We start from the raw sequence: 15667 nt of genomic DNA on the forward strand, positions 1-15667 counted from the left end.
GATAGCTCAGTGGGTTAAGCCGCTGTCTTCGGCTCAGGTCATGGTCTCAGAGTCCTGGGATCGAGCCCCGCATCGGGCTCTCTGCTCCACAGGGAGCCTGCTTCCCCTTCTCTCTCTGCCTGCTGCTCTGCCTACTTGTGATCTCTCTCTCTCTGTCAAATAAATAAATAAAATATTTTTTAAAAAATAGAACTACATGTGATTCAGCAATTCCTGTGCTGGGTATCCATTTTGAGAAAATGAAAACACTACTTTGAAAAGCTATATGCATCCCCATGTTCATTGTAGCACCATTTACAATAGTCAAGTCCCGGAAATGACCCAAATATTTGTCTCCCTATGGATGAATGGATAAAGTAAACACGGCGTATAGATACAATGGGATATTATTCAACCATAAGAAGGAATGAAGTCTTGCTATTTGTAACACCGTGGGTGGATCTTGGGGGCATTATGCTAAATAAGTCAGACAGGGAAAAACAAATACCGTATGATCTTACTTACATGTGGAATCTAAAGTAACAAAAGATGGGTGTTCATGGGAGAACAGATCGGTGGTTGCCAGAGGTGAGGGAGGGGAGTGGACAGAATGGGTGGATGGGTGAAGGGGGTCAAAAGGTACAAAAAATAAAATGAAATAAACTATATTATTGTTAAGTGAATCTATATGTTTTTGTATATTAAAGCAACAGTTTCCCAGGTCATAATATGAACAAAATTTTTCTTATTTTTTAAAAGATTTTATGTATTTATTTGACAGAGAGATCACGAGTAGGCAGAGAGGCAGGCAGTGGGGCAGGAAGTAGGATCCCCGCTGAGCAGAGAGCCCGATGCGGGGCTCGATCCCAGCACCCTGGGATCCTGACCTAAGCCAAAGGCAGAGGCTTAACCCACTGAGCCACCCAGGCGCCCCTATTTCTTTTTTGAAATAACTCAAGCATCAGCAATGCTACCTTAAAACATCTTTATTACATTCGATCAAATATTATCAATAACATTTATAAGGAGTAACAAAGGAACAGTAAACCTGTATTTGAATAAAAGATCTCAATTCTAATACTGAAACTTAATCAGAAAAAAAACACATTTTAGCACAATAATAATCCATTAAATACATATCATCGTTAGGCTGTTTCTGTTATGAAAACATTCATTGATGTTAAGAAAAGGTATTTAGCTGATACTGGAAAACAAAATTCTCTTAAAAACAATTGCATGTTATCATTCTATTGTAGATTTTTTAAAAGGCTGTAGTTATATGCTTGGAGATAAAATGATCAAATTTATTTCCTGAAGCTCTTGTAATGGATTGTTAATGCTAAATAAAAATTCTGAGAAATCACTTGGGAGTTAAGATTGTAAAGATTTCTTCCTGAAACTATTTTGACAACCTCTAAGGGCCAGATAAGGATTTGTAAAATTCCCTATGGTCAAATGAGAAAGGGTTTAGAATGAGAACCAGCACTCGTGGCTTCTACTCCAGTGAATTTAGCTTATTAATCATCAAGCTACCCAACCTGCTTATTTGTTCATTTGGGAGAGTCACATTTCAGACCTGATCCCAAGTTTAGTGCAGTAGGGTTTATTTTTCCCTTGAAGATTTATTTATTTACTTATTTATTTGAGAGGGAGAAAAAGAGAGAATATGAAGCAGACTGTGCGCCGGGTATAGAGGCTGACATGGGGCTTGATCTCACAACCCCAAGATCCTGACCTGAGCCAAAATCATGTTGGAGGTTTAATTGACTCAGGCACCCAGGTACCCCTGTAGGGGTAGGTTTTAAAATGCTGTGCAGAATTTCCCTATACTATCTAAAGATTTCCAACCCACAATTTTCTCAGCTGACCAGCATTGTTCTTATTACATATGTCTGCTAGATCAACTTCCCAGCTCAAACAAGAGATGGCTTCTAGTCCACATTTCACTACACGCATGGACACCACTATTACACTGTGTCCAAGGCTATTGTTCAAAAGTCCTCATTGTCATAGCTAAAGAATGGACTAGCCCCATCTGAATAACTGATCGCAGATCCCAACCTCGATGGATACACATCCCAAGTCTCTGTTCCATCTGTCCTGGAGGGAGTGGACTCTTGGGGAAAGGCCAGAGTGGGTCTGATGGCTCTGCAATTGCCTGGAATTTTCAAAGGAAGTGACCCTGCTGGCGAAGCTGCGCTGGCTACTGAGGCTGAGGAGTCCAAGCTTTCCGAGTAGATGGGCAGGGGGATGTTTTCAGAAGCATAGTTACACCCTGAAAGGCTCTTCCCTTCCTGTATGCTGTCGCAGTATCTCAGAGCAGGGGGCTGGTAGGCCTGGTAGGACACTTTGGTGGTGGTGGTGATCACAGTCTGTAGGGCTGGAGCACCTGCTGGGGGAGTCGAGAGGTACCTACAGGGAAGCTCTGAGTTATAATACGGGTGAGTGGCCACAGCCTGGAGCTGTCCATGGTCGGGCCTCTCCCCAAGGCCAGGTGCTCCAAGAGCTGATTTCCAGCCATGTTGTTTACTGGTGAAATCAAAGCTTCTCTCAAAGCTGCTGTAGGAATTGACGTTATATTGCAGTGCATTCAGACGAACCCAGTCTGTGTCATTAGGGATGCTGCTGGAATTTGGATAATGGGTGGGATGTGGGCTTGAATTTTTGTAACTAGGACCTGCCAATCCATAGCTGCAAGGTGGCCCAGGCAAAAAAATTCTTGGATTTGGATATTTCTGAAAGGGTGGCATTACGTCTCCTTGGAAGGTGGCTAGGTCACAGGTAGCTTTGTAAGCCTCGGAGCTGGGGAAGGAAAAGCAAGGCTGCGCTGGAATAGGGAAGCCAGTGCCAGTGTCAGCAATTACATCAAACTCTTCTGGATTCTCCAAGGGAGGCATGTTGTTGCAATGTCCACTGTTGTCTTGATTCTCTGCAGCCTTAAAAAAATATATACATTAAAAATATATATATATATATCTCAGAGCAGCCCCCTGCTCTGAGATACTGCGACAGCATACAGAAAGGGAAGAGCCTTTCAGGGTGTAACTATGCTTCTGAAAACATCCCCCTGCCCATCTACCCGGAAAGCTTGGACTTCCCAGCCTCAGTAGCCAGGGCAGCCTTAAAAAAATATATATATATGTATATATAAATTTTTATTATAAATTTTTATTTGTAAATTAAAATATAAATTACATGGGTGCCCTCATCTGTAACAGTAGCCAACCAACATAATAAAAACAAATTTCCAATGGGCCAGTTGTGTGTTGTGAGCCCTGCAACTGCTCAGGTATGTGATTTGGGCATAGGACCCAAGGGTTGAACTTGAGCTTGCTCAGGTATGAATTCCATACTGCAGAACGAAGAGAGTTCATGGCCGCCAGGCAGGGTGGGTCTGAGTGGCAGAGGGCTCTGTGTTTCTCATCCTCTGTTCATAATAACGGAGTCACAGGAGCCTGACCCAGACCTGGGTTCAAATCCTGACTCTGTCCCTCAGTAATGGAACCAGTTACTTAACCTCTCTGAACCTCAGATTCCTAATTGTAAAACTTTCAGTAACAACCACCTTCTCTTGTGGCTTTTGTGACCGTTTCATTTGTGAAGCTCTTAGCCCTCACGTGCCTGGCACATAGAAAGCACTCGAACACCAGTTTCTCTTATCCCTGGACTATCACGGCCAGCTTGGCGTGCTTTGGCTGAAACCAGAGCAAGTTGCCCCAAGAGGTTTTATTCGTTCTGTGTAAATAACGCGAAGGATGGTCTCAAGAAGGCACTGTTAGTGCACTGTTGGTACGCACAAGTTTCTGTCTTTATTAAAACCCAGTACCTGTCCTTGTATCAGGCCGTTGGCACACATCCTCACCATCTCACTGACTGCAGAGATAGTTTGCTTTTTTTTTAAGAAGAAGAAATTAGGAACTCTATCCAAACTGTGGCTTCAGTGACATTTTGTGGGAGATATAATTTTCACATAAAATAAAACCTAATTGATTTATGACATTCGTATGTTACATAATTAGCAATGTATTTTGTGATGAAAATGAACAAAGACCACAGTGTCATGATAGCTCCCCATTACCTCTGGTTCTCTAATTCTCTTTCTCTGGGATTGGTAAAAAGAGGCCATTTGTCTCTTGTTGGCACTTCTTCTAGCTTCCGTCTCTGATTTGCTTTCTGGTCTTGGGTGATCATGCACTCCCTTGGCCTGCGTTAATAAGGAAGTAAATCTTGTTTATTTATTTATTTATAAACTTATTTATAAACTTTATTTATAAACCTATTCTGCTGAAGGAAGCTGGCGACGTTTGTCAAAAACTGATTGTCTCTCCCAAGATCTCAGGTTGTTTTTTGTTTTTCCAAAATGACAGAGAAAAAATTACTGAACTCATAAAACAGCACAGATAATAGAAATCCTAAAAGATCACCTAACAATCTTTTCCCCATATTCACTAAAATTTGGCTCACTATCTGCTGCCCTTACAGAACACACAGAGGCAGAGCTCATTCCTCAGGTCTGGGTAAGGCTCCGGGAGCCCCAGCCCCGATGTCAGACCACGAAACTCTATTTGGGTTAGTCCGGGCTTCCTAAGGCACACGGCAGGTGGTCTGGTCCCCGTGGTATGATGAAAATACCCACCACAGACTGTGATGCCCCCCCCCACCTACTTGGAAAAATATCGCGTTGCCATCAAGCCGCCAGAAGTTGGTGACGGGGTATCCGCTGTGCCCTCGACAGGGAATCAACTCCAAGGCAGAGTGACAGTTGGGACACGCCTTCTCTGCCAAGTCAGCGGGAGAGAAATATTAATAACTCGGACCCCAGGTGCTTGTGAAGGAGGAAAGGGAACATTCCTTGGGAACCGGGAACTCGGGGCCACTAGGCCACCCCACGGGGTCCCCGCCTCACTCTGCTGCTTCAGGCGCGCCTTGTCGCAGATGGCGGGCCGCAGCTGCAGGCGGGAGCCGTCGGGCAGGGCGCAGGCCCGAGCGCACACCACCACACCCAGGCACGACTTCTTGAGGATGTGGCCGTTGTGGTTGTTGGTGTTGCGCATGGCCCAGCCGCTCAGGTGGCGCTGCGCCTTCTTCTCGTCGCTGCGGTAGATGAAGCGCACGTAGCCGTCGGGCCACTCGCAGAAGCGGTCGAAGTGCGCCGGCTCCTGGAAGGACGGGGCGAGCGGGTGAAGCCCAAGCCGGACACCTTGTGCTTTTCATTTTTTCCCAAGCACATTAGAATAAAAACTGATTCTTTTTAATTCCAGCAGTGTCCTAAAACCCACAACTGTGCCATCTCAAAGTGCCACCCGTCCTGTCTGTGCCTGTCCGGTTCTGACCACTGGCTAGTCATGGATGTTTATAATGTTCTTATCTTCTAAATGCTGTCTGTGCACTAGCTCCTCTAGCCTCCATAACTCACACAGACAATAGGAACTACTATAATGGGTAAGTTAATCTGACAGAACACAGAGGTCAAAGAGGTTAACCGACTTGTCCAAGGTACAGAGCTGGTAAGACCTGGTTCTAGGATTTGAGTCCTACTAGTTTGACTCCTGGGCCTGTTCTTACCATCATGGGAGACCACTTCTGGGTACATTTCAATGTTAATTTGGAAGTGAAAATGTTTTCAAATGAAGCATCAAAGCGCCAGGCTAAAAAGTGATTATAATGCCCTATCGCTGAAATGCGATTCAGTCTGTAAATATTTCCGTTTTGGTCCAGTGCTTTTCCTTCTAAATCTCTTGCCTCTACCTCAAACCTGTTGGTTGCATCAGCAGTGATACCCAGAGCAACATGACAGAGATAAACACAGCTTTCCCTGCTCCTCCCAAATTAGCTCTCCCAGGTTATAGGAGCACCGCGATGAAGGACTAACCCAAAGCATGGGATGGAACCGGCGAAGTCCTGGACCTCATCCGAGAGCAATGTGATTTTTGCTCTTCTCAACAAAGAGCCGCATGGCTGAAATTGTAAGTTTTATCTAAAACACGCAACACTGCTTCAGCATCCATCATTGGTGGTCTTGCCCAAGATATGCATTATCTATACCGCAAGGTCTCTTTTGTATAGAAGTTTAATATAAAATTGCCCTTTATGAAATGCTTAATATTTAGCCAGTATTCTCTAGCTCAGGGGTCAGCCCTAGGAATCCAGGAATCCAGCCTGTCTTAGTACGATCCACAAGCTAAGAATGACTTTTATAATTTTTAATGCTTGGGGGGAAATCCGAAGAATTTGATTTCATGACACATGGAAATTAATCTAAAATTCAAATTTCAAGACCCATAAACACAGTTGTATTGGGAAATGGGCGTGCACATCTGTCTGCATATTGGCTAGGGCTGTTTTCCATCTATGACAGAATTGGGCTTTTAAAGGCGCTGAGACAGTATGGCCCACAAAGCCACATTATGGAGTATCTATGATCCCCACGACAACCTTTCATGATGGGCGTCCATACTCTTATTTCATAGATGAGGAAGTGGAAGTTAGAGACAGAACTTTCTAGAGTGGCATAACTGGGATTCAGACAGATCTGTGACAGCCAGGTGCCACTGGCTTTCCTGATATGATAAAGGCTCAGAAGAGTATTATCACTACTTAACAAGCTGTTTGCAACCTCTCTCTCTCCCACCACCCCAAGGGCATTCAATCAAACATTGGCAAAGCAAAATTATTCTCATTTGGACAATTCAGACTTGAATACCTCATTAGTATTATGCATTCTAACAAAAATAGGTAAATGGGTAATTTTGTTTCCCAAACCACAGGGATATGGTTGAAATCATTGTTATTACCAAGAGGCATCATTTACCTTTTCTCAGAAATACTGTAATTGCCATCAATTAATACATTGACTTAAGGAAAGTCACAAATGAAATATTTAATGATGTACTATTAACTCTAAGTGTAGACTAAATGCTGTTTATAAGGTGAGCATTTCAATCCAAGGATCTTGGCAAAATAGAAAATTTCCCAGAAGAGAATATTTCATCAGTGTCCCCCTGTAAAGGTAGAGAATCCCACATCCCTCATGTCTCATAACAGCTACTAAGGCAGTGACACTGAAAATGAAGCCACTGAGACCATATTTTTAAGTCAAAGCAAAAAATGGAGGACTCAAGGATTGGATTGTTTTTGTTCTAAAGTATCGGCACATGCAGACAAATATGCACACCCTGAACATGACAGAAAATCTGGCTGATAGCTTGAGATTGTTATCTAGTTCCACCACTAGATGACAGATCATCTTAGCCTGAAACGAAGGCATATTCGGGAACTATCTCAAGGTCATACAACCAGTTTAGCTCTTTCTCCTTCAGTCAGCCAGAGCGAGGCTAGGATCCTGTTTCTCCACTTCTATTTCCCAGTGCACATGCACGTTTGAGATATTACACACATTCTCTGCTTAAGAACCTCTTATGAAGTTTCATGAAGGAAAAGTAACTTACATTTGCTCAGAAAGTCTAGAAAAATGCACAAAAGAGGAGCCATCTTTCCATTATTTGTAAGTGGCTCTTTCCTAAAATTCAAGATTAGACTATTATGAAGATTTTCTGGAGGGAAGTCAGTGCGGATGAGATGTTCTTGCTGTGCTATGGTCTACCTTCCCACAAATGGATGATGGAAGTAGCAGACTTTAAAACAAATAGAACAGATTACTAAACGTATGTACATTAAAAAAAATTGCTGATCTCTTTGAGAGGCTACATGACCTTGCTAATGACTTGCTATTTTCTGATTAATATATATGGCATGTGGTAGTCTCTTTCCCAGTTCCAAACATTGCTGGAAGCTCACCTTTGCAAATGTGTGGGAAGCCACTTCTCTCACCTTCTATCTACACTCAGGACTTCAAAGTCACTCCTCAGTTTCTGCCCTAAACCAGTATGACCAAGCATAACTGTCCAGCTCATTCCCTGGACTCGGCTCTACCCTACTTTGTTCCATTAAAACAAAACAAAAATAAAATCACCCTAAAAGGAGGTGGTCTCCTTGTCATTAGAGAAGTAAGATCAGAAGTTAGGGTCAAAGTCCAGATTCCAGAGGCTCCCTTGTCGCCTGTGGTCTGGTTAGCATGTCATCCAGGGCAGCCACTGGCATCTGCATCAGTCACCTCAGTCCCACTATTTAAGATTCGGGCCATGGTGATTTATAGTCGTCTTACAGTTTTGCTGATTAAGAAGCAATGATGTCTACATTCGCTGTACCCTTCTCATAGATTTCAAAGAATGGATGAGAGAATCACCTGGTTTCTAGCTTGGATAAAGGAAAGCAAGCGACAGGTGTCCTGTTCTCACCAGATGACTGAGAACTTGAAGCCTAATTGACAGTTCCCCGGACAATTGGTGTGTTTCAGACAAGGGCAAGGAGAAGACACATCACTAATCCCAACTCTGCGTCTTGTGGCATCTAACAACTGAGGACTCTCAGGGAGGTGGCAGTTGGAGAGGAGATCTCTCCTCACTTTCTGCAAGAACTTGAACGCCATCAGCCCTGTTTTGGATGGACAGAGCCACCTGCGCGCGCGTACCGGGTTTCACGCACCTGAGGCATCTGCGGATCATTGATGTCCCAACTGAGCTTCATCCCGTAGGGGCACACGCAGTCCGCCTTCTGCCCCACTTCCGCCAGCATCTGCCCGCACCTTGCCTGCGCTCCCCGCCAACGATCCTGAAAGACAGAAGAAAAAAACCTGGATGGGCAAGGTGATGTTTCCCGTCTTATTGGATGGAGATGGAGAGACAAAGACACACAGAGAGACAGAGAGAGAGAATTTATTTAGAAATCCAGAAGTGGTGGAGGAGGGTTACGAGCTCTGTTCTCAGCCACGGCGCTGGAAACCGCAGCTTCGGCTCTGGCCAGCTGCCCGCACGTTTATAAAGACACCCCCCCCCCCTCCAGGCTCCGCCTTTCCCCTCTCCTCGCCAGCTCCCACCCTCCCCGCACCGGCGAGGAGGGTCACCCCCGCCCGGATAGAGACCTAGGAACGGACGGGGAGGTTGACCTGAGCCCTCGGGAAACTGACCAAGATGTCCGGGGGCGAGGATGGGGGTGGGGAGGTGAAATGTCGCATTTAAGTAGAAAAAAAATTTTTTTTTCCCCTAACCTCTCCTCGCCTCTGGGGTTTGGGGTTGTGTTTCGATGGAAGGTTTTTGCGACAGAGGCTTTCCAGCCGATACAATTCCTAGGCACGGTTTGTAAGACCCTGGCCGTCGCGCGCCCAAGTCTGGGTAACTGCGCCCGCGCCCACTGGCTTTGGACTTCTGCTCTCCGGCTTTGTCACAGCTGTTGTGAGTGTCGGGGAGTCTGTGCTTTTCTCCTGGGGGCTGGTGGACTGGCGTCCAAAGGAATGCCAAACGTCCCCGTGAGCTCCCGGGTCTAGGTGCACCTGGGAAGTGGCCCAGTGAGACAACAGTCCCTGAAAGTGAACCTGGAGAAGGAGGGATGAGATGAGCTACAGGTATCCAGAGGGGGAGGGGAGGAGCGGGGGTGGGGGGATCTTCGGGCCCAGCGCTCATAAGCAGGACATTCAGCTCGCTCTCTCTCTCTCTCTCCCCCCACCGCCCCCCCCCTCGTCTTAGTTCTCTCTGGGCATCAGTTTCCTTATCTGCTTACACAGGGGATTGGGACTCCGTGATTTCTCAGCAGCCATCCACTGGAAACAACGTTTTAAAGATCGTCTTTATTGGTGTGTTGTCGTGGAAATACCCCCATTCCATCGGCGGAGGTTTTCTGGAGCCTGGAGGAGCCAGCCACGCGAGGGGGGCGCAGGACGCCATGGATCCCCCGGGACAGACTCATTAGGGTTTTTGCGGTACCTAGAGGCGTCCCATAAAAGAAATCGTTTGACATGACTTAAATCTCTCTGTAGCCACTCTGAGCGGCGAGGAAGTGCTTTCCCAGAATTTGTTCTCGTGCCTTTGCTCTGCAGGCGGCACGCTTCTGTTCCCAGCCGTATCCAGAAAAGAGCGGCTCCTGAAGGCCAGTCACTGTTGGAGGGGATGCTGGGTGGGACCCGTATCCCTCCAAACCCCGAAGCCCGGCGTGCGCTGGACCTGGGAGTCGTCCAGCACCCTCCGGGCGCGCGGACCGCTGCTGCGTGGGACCGGCCGGGAGCGCGCCCCGGCCAGCGCCTCCTGCCAGACCAGTCTCTTCCTTTGGCCAAAGGCGGAAAAAGCAGGTGCCCCTTAAACCCGCAACCTGCGCTAATGAATTGTCCGCGCTCTCGGTCCTCTCACCTCCTGGCCAAGGGCACAGTCAGGTTTGTTAGGAAAGTCGGTCCAATACTGAGATGCTTTTCAGAGCTACCAGCGTGGACAGCGGAGAACTCCGGTGACAGAAAATGCCATATTGGGGCAGTTTCACGAATTTTCTTCTTTTTCTAAGTTTCAAGCTGGATGTTCCTCCCAACCAGAGGCGAAAGTCCACGCGAAAAAAAGGACTTGGTCATCCCCCCAGCTTCTCCTCCCCCAAGTTCCCTTTTTTGAAAGATTGTGTAGGTCAGGGTTTCCGATTAAAATCACTCTCCCGTAGTCTCTAGGATCGGGGAGGAAGCGAAGAGCGTGTCCTCTCTCACCCCAGGAGTTTTGTTAGCAGATTTTCATCATATTAACCGAGTGCTGAAGGTCTGGCGACTCCTGTCCTTCAATTGTTTTTTTTTTTTTTTTTATTCTGTTTGTCTTCCAAATGTTAAAACTATTCACACCTTTCTTTGACAAATATATATGCCATTAATTGTGATAGGTTAAAATAATATATACTCTAAAATGCTTTCACATAACTTCAAATATATTTAAAATCACCTCTGAGACTGCATAGATGTTAATTTTAATTTTGGGTCTTATTGTAAAAATTATTAGAATCTTTCTTGTCTCTATAATCTTGGAATGTTCCTAGAGAGTCTTTGAGTCTTTACCTTCAAAAATCTAAATATAGGGGTGCCTGGGTGGCTCAGTGGGTTAAAGCCTCTGCGTTCAGCTTGAGTTGATCCCAGGGTCCTGGGAAGGAGCCCTGCATTGGGCTCTCTGCTCAGTGGGGAGCCTGCTTCCTCTCTCTCTGTCTGCCTGCCTTTCTGCCTGCTTTTGATCTCTGTTTGTCAAATAAATAAAACATTTTTAAAAAAATATAAAAACAATTTTTAACGTTAAACCCAAATAAATTATTTATATACCTTTTTTTCTAAATGGATTCTAGTCTCTAAAGAAATGTCATTGAGTCTCTCCCATTATTAGTTCCAGAAGAATTAAAATCTTAGTTCCAAATTGCTCTAAAATTATGTCTCAGTAAAATGTTTTAGTAAAATAAGCTCATGGCCTGCCTGGGTGGCTTCATTGGTTGAGCATCTGATTCAGTCTCAGCTCAGGTCTAGATCTCAGGGTCATGAGTTCAAGCCACAGGTTGGGTGTGGAGCCTCCCTAAAAAAAATTAAAAAGCTAATTGAAGTGAAAATTTTAAAATAAAAATAAAAAATAGTTGTGTTTTCTACAGTGTTGTCTTACATTTCTCCAGAAAGTTTGAATGCATTAACAACCCTATATTTTGGAAGGATATGTTCCCCCCCAAATTCTGTAAATAATTGATTATCAAGTTTTTGCCGATTATTAAGCAAATTGTAATTTTGTTATATTTTATTGTATTCTCATTATATTATTTTATTCTGTAAAGTCAAATGCACTTAAACTATATTTTGAACTATATTTTGATTACTGTTTGTTACTATCCTTCCATTTTTTTTTTTCCTGTGCTAGTATTTTCTTTGATTCAGAACAACTTTATATTCATAGCTGGCTCTTCCTTCATTACTGTTTTGATACAGTAAAAGCTCATTAATTAAAAAGCAAAGGCAGAAGCCTTTGCATTTGCAAGGCTTGGGTGAAAATCAGGAAATTAAGGTAAGTATATTTACACGGTATTGGGCAGGAAACAGACATCATGATCTTTGAAATTAGTACCATTTTGAACGGAAGTCAGGTTGTGTGCTGACCTGGGCTGACTAGCAGAGATTCTCGTTCTGTTAGGTCTTAATTTGATGCAAACAGGTATGCTCTGTAAATGTCTTGACATGAAATACCCATAGTTGGTAATCATAACACAAATTTTTACACAAGGAAAGTTTAGATCTTAGTGGTGCTTAAAAAAAAAGATTTCATTTATTTATTTGACGAGAGATCACAAGTAGGCAGAGAGGCAGGCAGAGAGACTGGAGGAAGCAGGCTCCCTGCTGAGCAGAGAGCCAAATATGGGGCTTGATCCTATGACCCTGGGATCATGACCTGAGGCACAGGCAGAGGCTCAACCCACTGAGTCACCCAGGTGCCCCATATTTGTTTGCTTAAAAAACAAAAACAAAAACAAAAACAACAACAACAAAAAAAACACAGTCCAATTTATTTTGCCACCGTGTCCACATAAACAGGCTACTTAACGGCGAAAACCTGGTCATTAGCACACACTCCAGCTGGGTTAAATGAAATAGGTAGGAAAGGCGAGTGGATGAAATTATTTGTTTGCTTCCCCTCCCCCCGCTTTGTTTGGTTTTGGTTTTGACTGAGAAGACCATGTTATTGGGGTGGGGGGGCAGCCCTTCTTTTGTGAAGTCAGGAATATTCTCACAATTTCAGGTGCAAATCTGCTTCCTATTGGGGAAGCTCCAGTTTTTGTCTCTATCAGTATCCAGAGACCAAAAACAGCTCCGCCAGCAGTTGAAGGCGGAGAGAAAACTGCGGCTTCTACAGAGGGAGTATCTGTCCGTTTGGAGCTCCGCAAAGGAAGGGTGTTTCCGCGACGGTGTTCACAGCCTCGGAGGAACCGCTTCCAGGTGTGCGTGGGCGCCCAGGTGGCCCGACCACGACTGCTAACCACTCGCGAGGGTATCTTGCGTCTCATATAAGGGCAGGGTACATTTCAGGTGCGGTAAATTGGTTAGCGTCCCGGCGAGGACTGGAGCTCAAAAGCCGCGAGGCTCCCCGGGCCCTCGCCGTGGGGGAGCCCAGCTCGTCCGGGTTTGGGGCCGCAGAACTGCACGAGGCTGAAAGCGGCGCCCGAGGGAGGCGCGCTCTGGGCCGGGAGCCTCGGGATGCAGGCGGTGAGTGGGTCTGGGAGGGCTGGGGTTCAGTCCGAGCCCTTTCTCTGCGGTTCGGGGCGGGGGGGGGGGCGTACGGATGGGTGGTCCGTCGGGTTCTGGGTGCAGAGGCTGGCGTGTTCCCCCGGGACCCGGCACCTGCTACCGTGCCCTGACGCCAGCGGAAGAGCTGGAGGGGGGAGGGGGGAGGGGGGAGGTCGGGGAGCTGCGGACCCTTGACCCCTTCCAGACGCTTAGGTTTGCTTAGAGTTTATCCGGAGCTTTCAGCGAGGGAACCAGCCAGGAGAGAGACCGCTGGTCCCTTGCCCATGGAAGAGGAAACTGGAGAATTAATGTTTAGAGGCCAACAAATCATTCTCAATTTGCTGCTACTGCGTAGACCGTGCAGTGACATTAACCCATCTGGGCTCAGACCTGCGGTCCCAAGTGTAGGGACCAAGCGGGGACTCGGGCTACCTGAGCCGTAGATAAAGGTCCCTAAAAGGCCCACGGTCCCACCAGTGGTCCCGCTTCTCAACATTCGTTTAACTGGAATCACTGCTGGTGAAAAAAATAGTTAAGTCTGCATTTGGGTCTTTGAATTGACCCAACTTCCCATATTTGTAAGTAATAATATTGTAACATGTGCTGACATTCAAGGATCTTTTCAAGTCCATATAGAAGTAGGACTGTGAGCCCAAGGTAGATTAAAAAAAAAAAAAAACGAAAAACAAAAAACAAACAAACAAAAACAAACATATCTTTAGGAGATATTTGAAGTTTATTTTTTTGTGTATTGTATTTTTAAATAATTGTTGGGGTGAAGTGAGCAGATGAGATGCTGTTACTTAATGTAGCATAATGTGTTGTGAAAACCAAGGTGCAGACCCAGGGATTACTCTTGAGGGAAAGGTGTAACGATCCATTGGTAAATGTCTTGTGAATTCTCTTGTGGGTGTTGCTAATATTTGATCCTGGAAGTTGCTGTAAAAGTCCCGGAGGAGTGTTTAAAATTCACTGAAGTCTAAAAGCAACCTAGAGCTCCATCTCACGACTGGGCTTGAAACACACTTTCCAAAACTTCATTTTATAAGCTCTCATTCTAAAAATGGTTCATTTAACCAAAGCCTTCTATTTGATAGCTGTCACTACAGAGTTTGTCTATTTTGTGTGACGGTGATGACAACAATGTCTGCTTTGCTACTTGTGGTAGTCTGTAGTTGTCCTAATACTGAAGAAAGTTCAATTATTTCTAAGTAGTATGTTACTTAGACCTATAATCAGTGGCACAAGTCAACAAAGTTCTTGTTCGGAATGACCCTATGATGCTTCATTACTTTAATTTTTAAAACTTGAGCTTCATTTCTTGGAGACATTTTTAAAAACAATCTTTTTGTACACAGGTAGAGGAAGGTCCTTTGCAGTCTGTGAAGGAAGACACTGGGAGTGGACTTGTCCCCCACGCTTTCTATGTAAAGATCAAGTTTATTTTTTGCTGGGGGGGGAGGGAGAGAGCAGTGTGTGTGTGTGTGTGTGTGTGTGTATACACGTGCGTGTGCGCCCTCTTCCTAGTTTTGTGATTGCTGGCTATCAGCACAAAAGTTCTCAGTTGCTCAAGCCAGAGGCAGAGAAATCTTTGTTCCTTCCTCTTCCCTAGTCTCATATTCAGTTCATTACCATACCTTCGACTACCCTACCAATATCTTAGTCTGAACTATCTTGGGCCAGGTAGTATTCTAGGTAAACACTATTGAAAAAAACATACAATTCCTCCCCACATGGAGCTTACAACTTGGTGGAAAGCCAAAGAAATAGGTCACTGACTAAAGGAAAGGTGTAGGAAGGAAAGAAAGCGGAGATCATCATGGAGAGTGGAGAGCAGAGGCACTTGCCTTACTTGAGTTAGTCCTGGAAGACTGACCTAAAAAGGTGATAATGAAGCTGAGATCAGAGGGTGATAAGGAGCCAGCCAGGTAGAAAGTGGCAGGAAGAAGCAGTCTAGGCATAGAACAGTCAGGGCAAAGGCCCTGAGGGAAGGCAGAATTTGAGTTAAAAAAAAAATTTTTTTTAATGTAATTTAACTTTGTTGTTGTTTTTGTTTTTGACTTAGTAGGGAAGTCAGGCAGAAGTTGACAGATCAAATCCTGCAGAGCCTTGAAGACCAAGGCAAAGGGTTCGGAATTATTCTGAGTGCACAGAAGCCAAGTGGAGTCTCAAGCAGGCAGAGGCTTGAGCGTCTGAGAGTCTGAGTGTAAATCGCAGCTAACAGATCTCATGAAAGTTCTTAACCTTTCCCAGCCTTTCAATCTCCCCAGATAAAGAATCTGTCCTTTCAGGGTGGCGGTAAGGATTTCGTGAGAACATCAGTGGAACACTCCGGGCACAAAAGTTTCACTTAAAAATATTCTGTTCACATGTTTAATTTCAAATGGTATCTTTCCTTTTAAATCAGTACTAAGAATATGCGGAATTCGGAGCTGTATATAGTAGAATACCTCCTTACTAAAACAATATTGTAGGAGAGCCTGGGTGGGTCAGTGGGTTAAGCCTCTGCCTTTGGCTCAGGTCATGATCTCAGGGTCCTGGGATCAAGTCCTGCATCGGGCTCTTTGCTCAGCAGGGAGCCTG

At 45.1% G+C, this 15667-nt stretch overlaps 1 protein-coding gene across 1 annotated transcript; it reads right to left on the minus strand.

Moving 5' to 3' along the window:
- Positions 1 to 1970: 1970 nt before the first annotated feature.
- Positions 1971 to 8613, minus strand: GCM2 (glial cells missing transcription factor 2; the record flags this gene model as incomplete). The annotated part of the gene is made up of 5 exons (XM_082732143.1): positions 1971 to 2915; positions 4058 to 4183; positions 4645 to 4757; positions 4886 to 5138; positions 8524 to 8613. 5 exons carry the CDS (start codon positions 8611 to 8613, stop codon positions 1971 to 1973), a joined length of 1527 nt encoding a protein of 508 aa, XP_082588269.1.
- Between the last annotated feature and the right edge of the window lie 7054 nt (positions 8614 to 15667).

The sequence above is a fragment of the Mustela nivalis genome, assembly GCF_964662115.1.
Source record: "Mustela nivalis genome assembly, chromosome: 5".
Lineage (NCBI taxonomy): Eukaryota > Metazoa > Chordata > Mammalia > Carnivora > Mustelidae > Mustela > Mustela nivalis.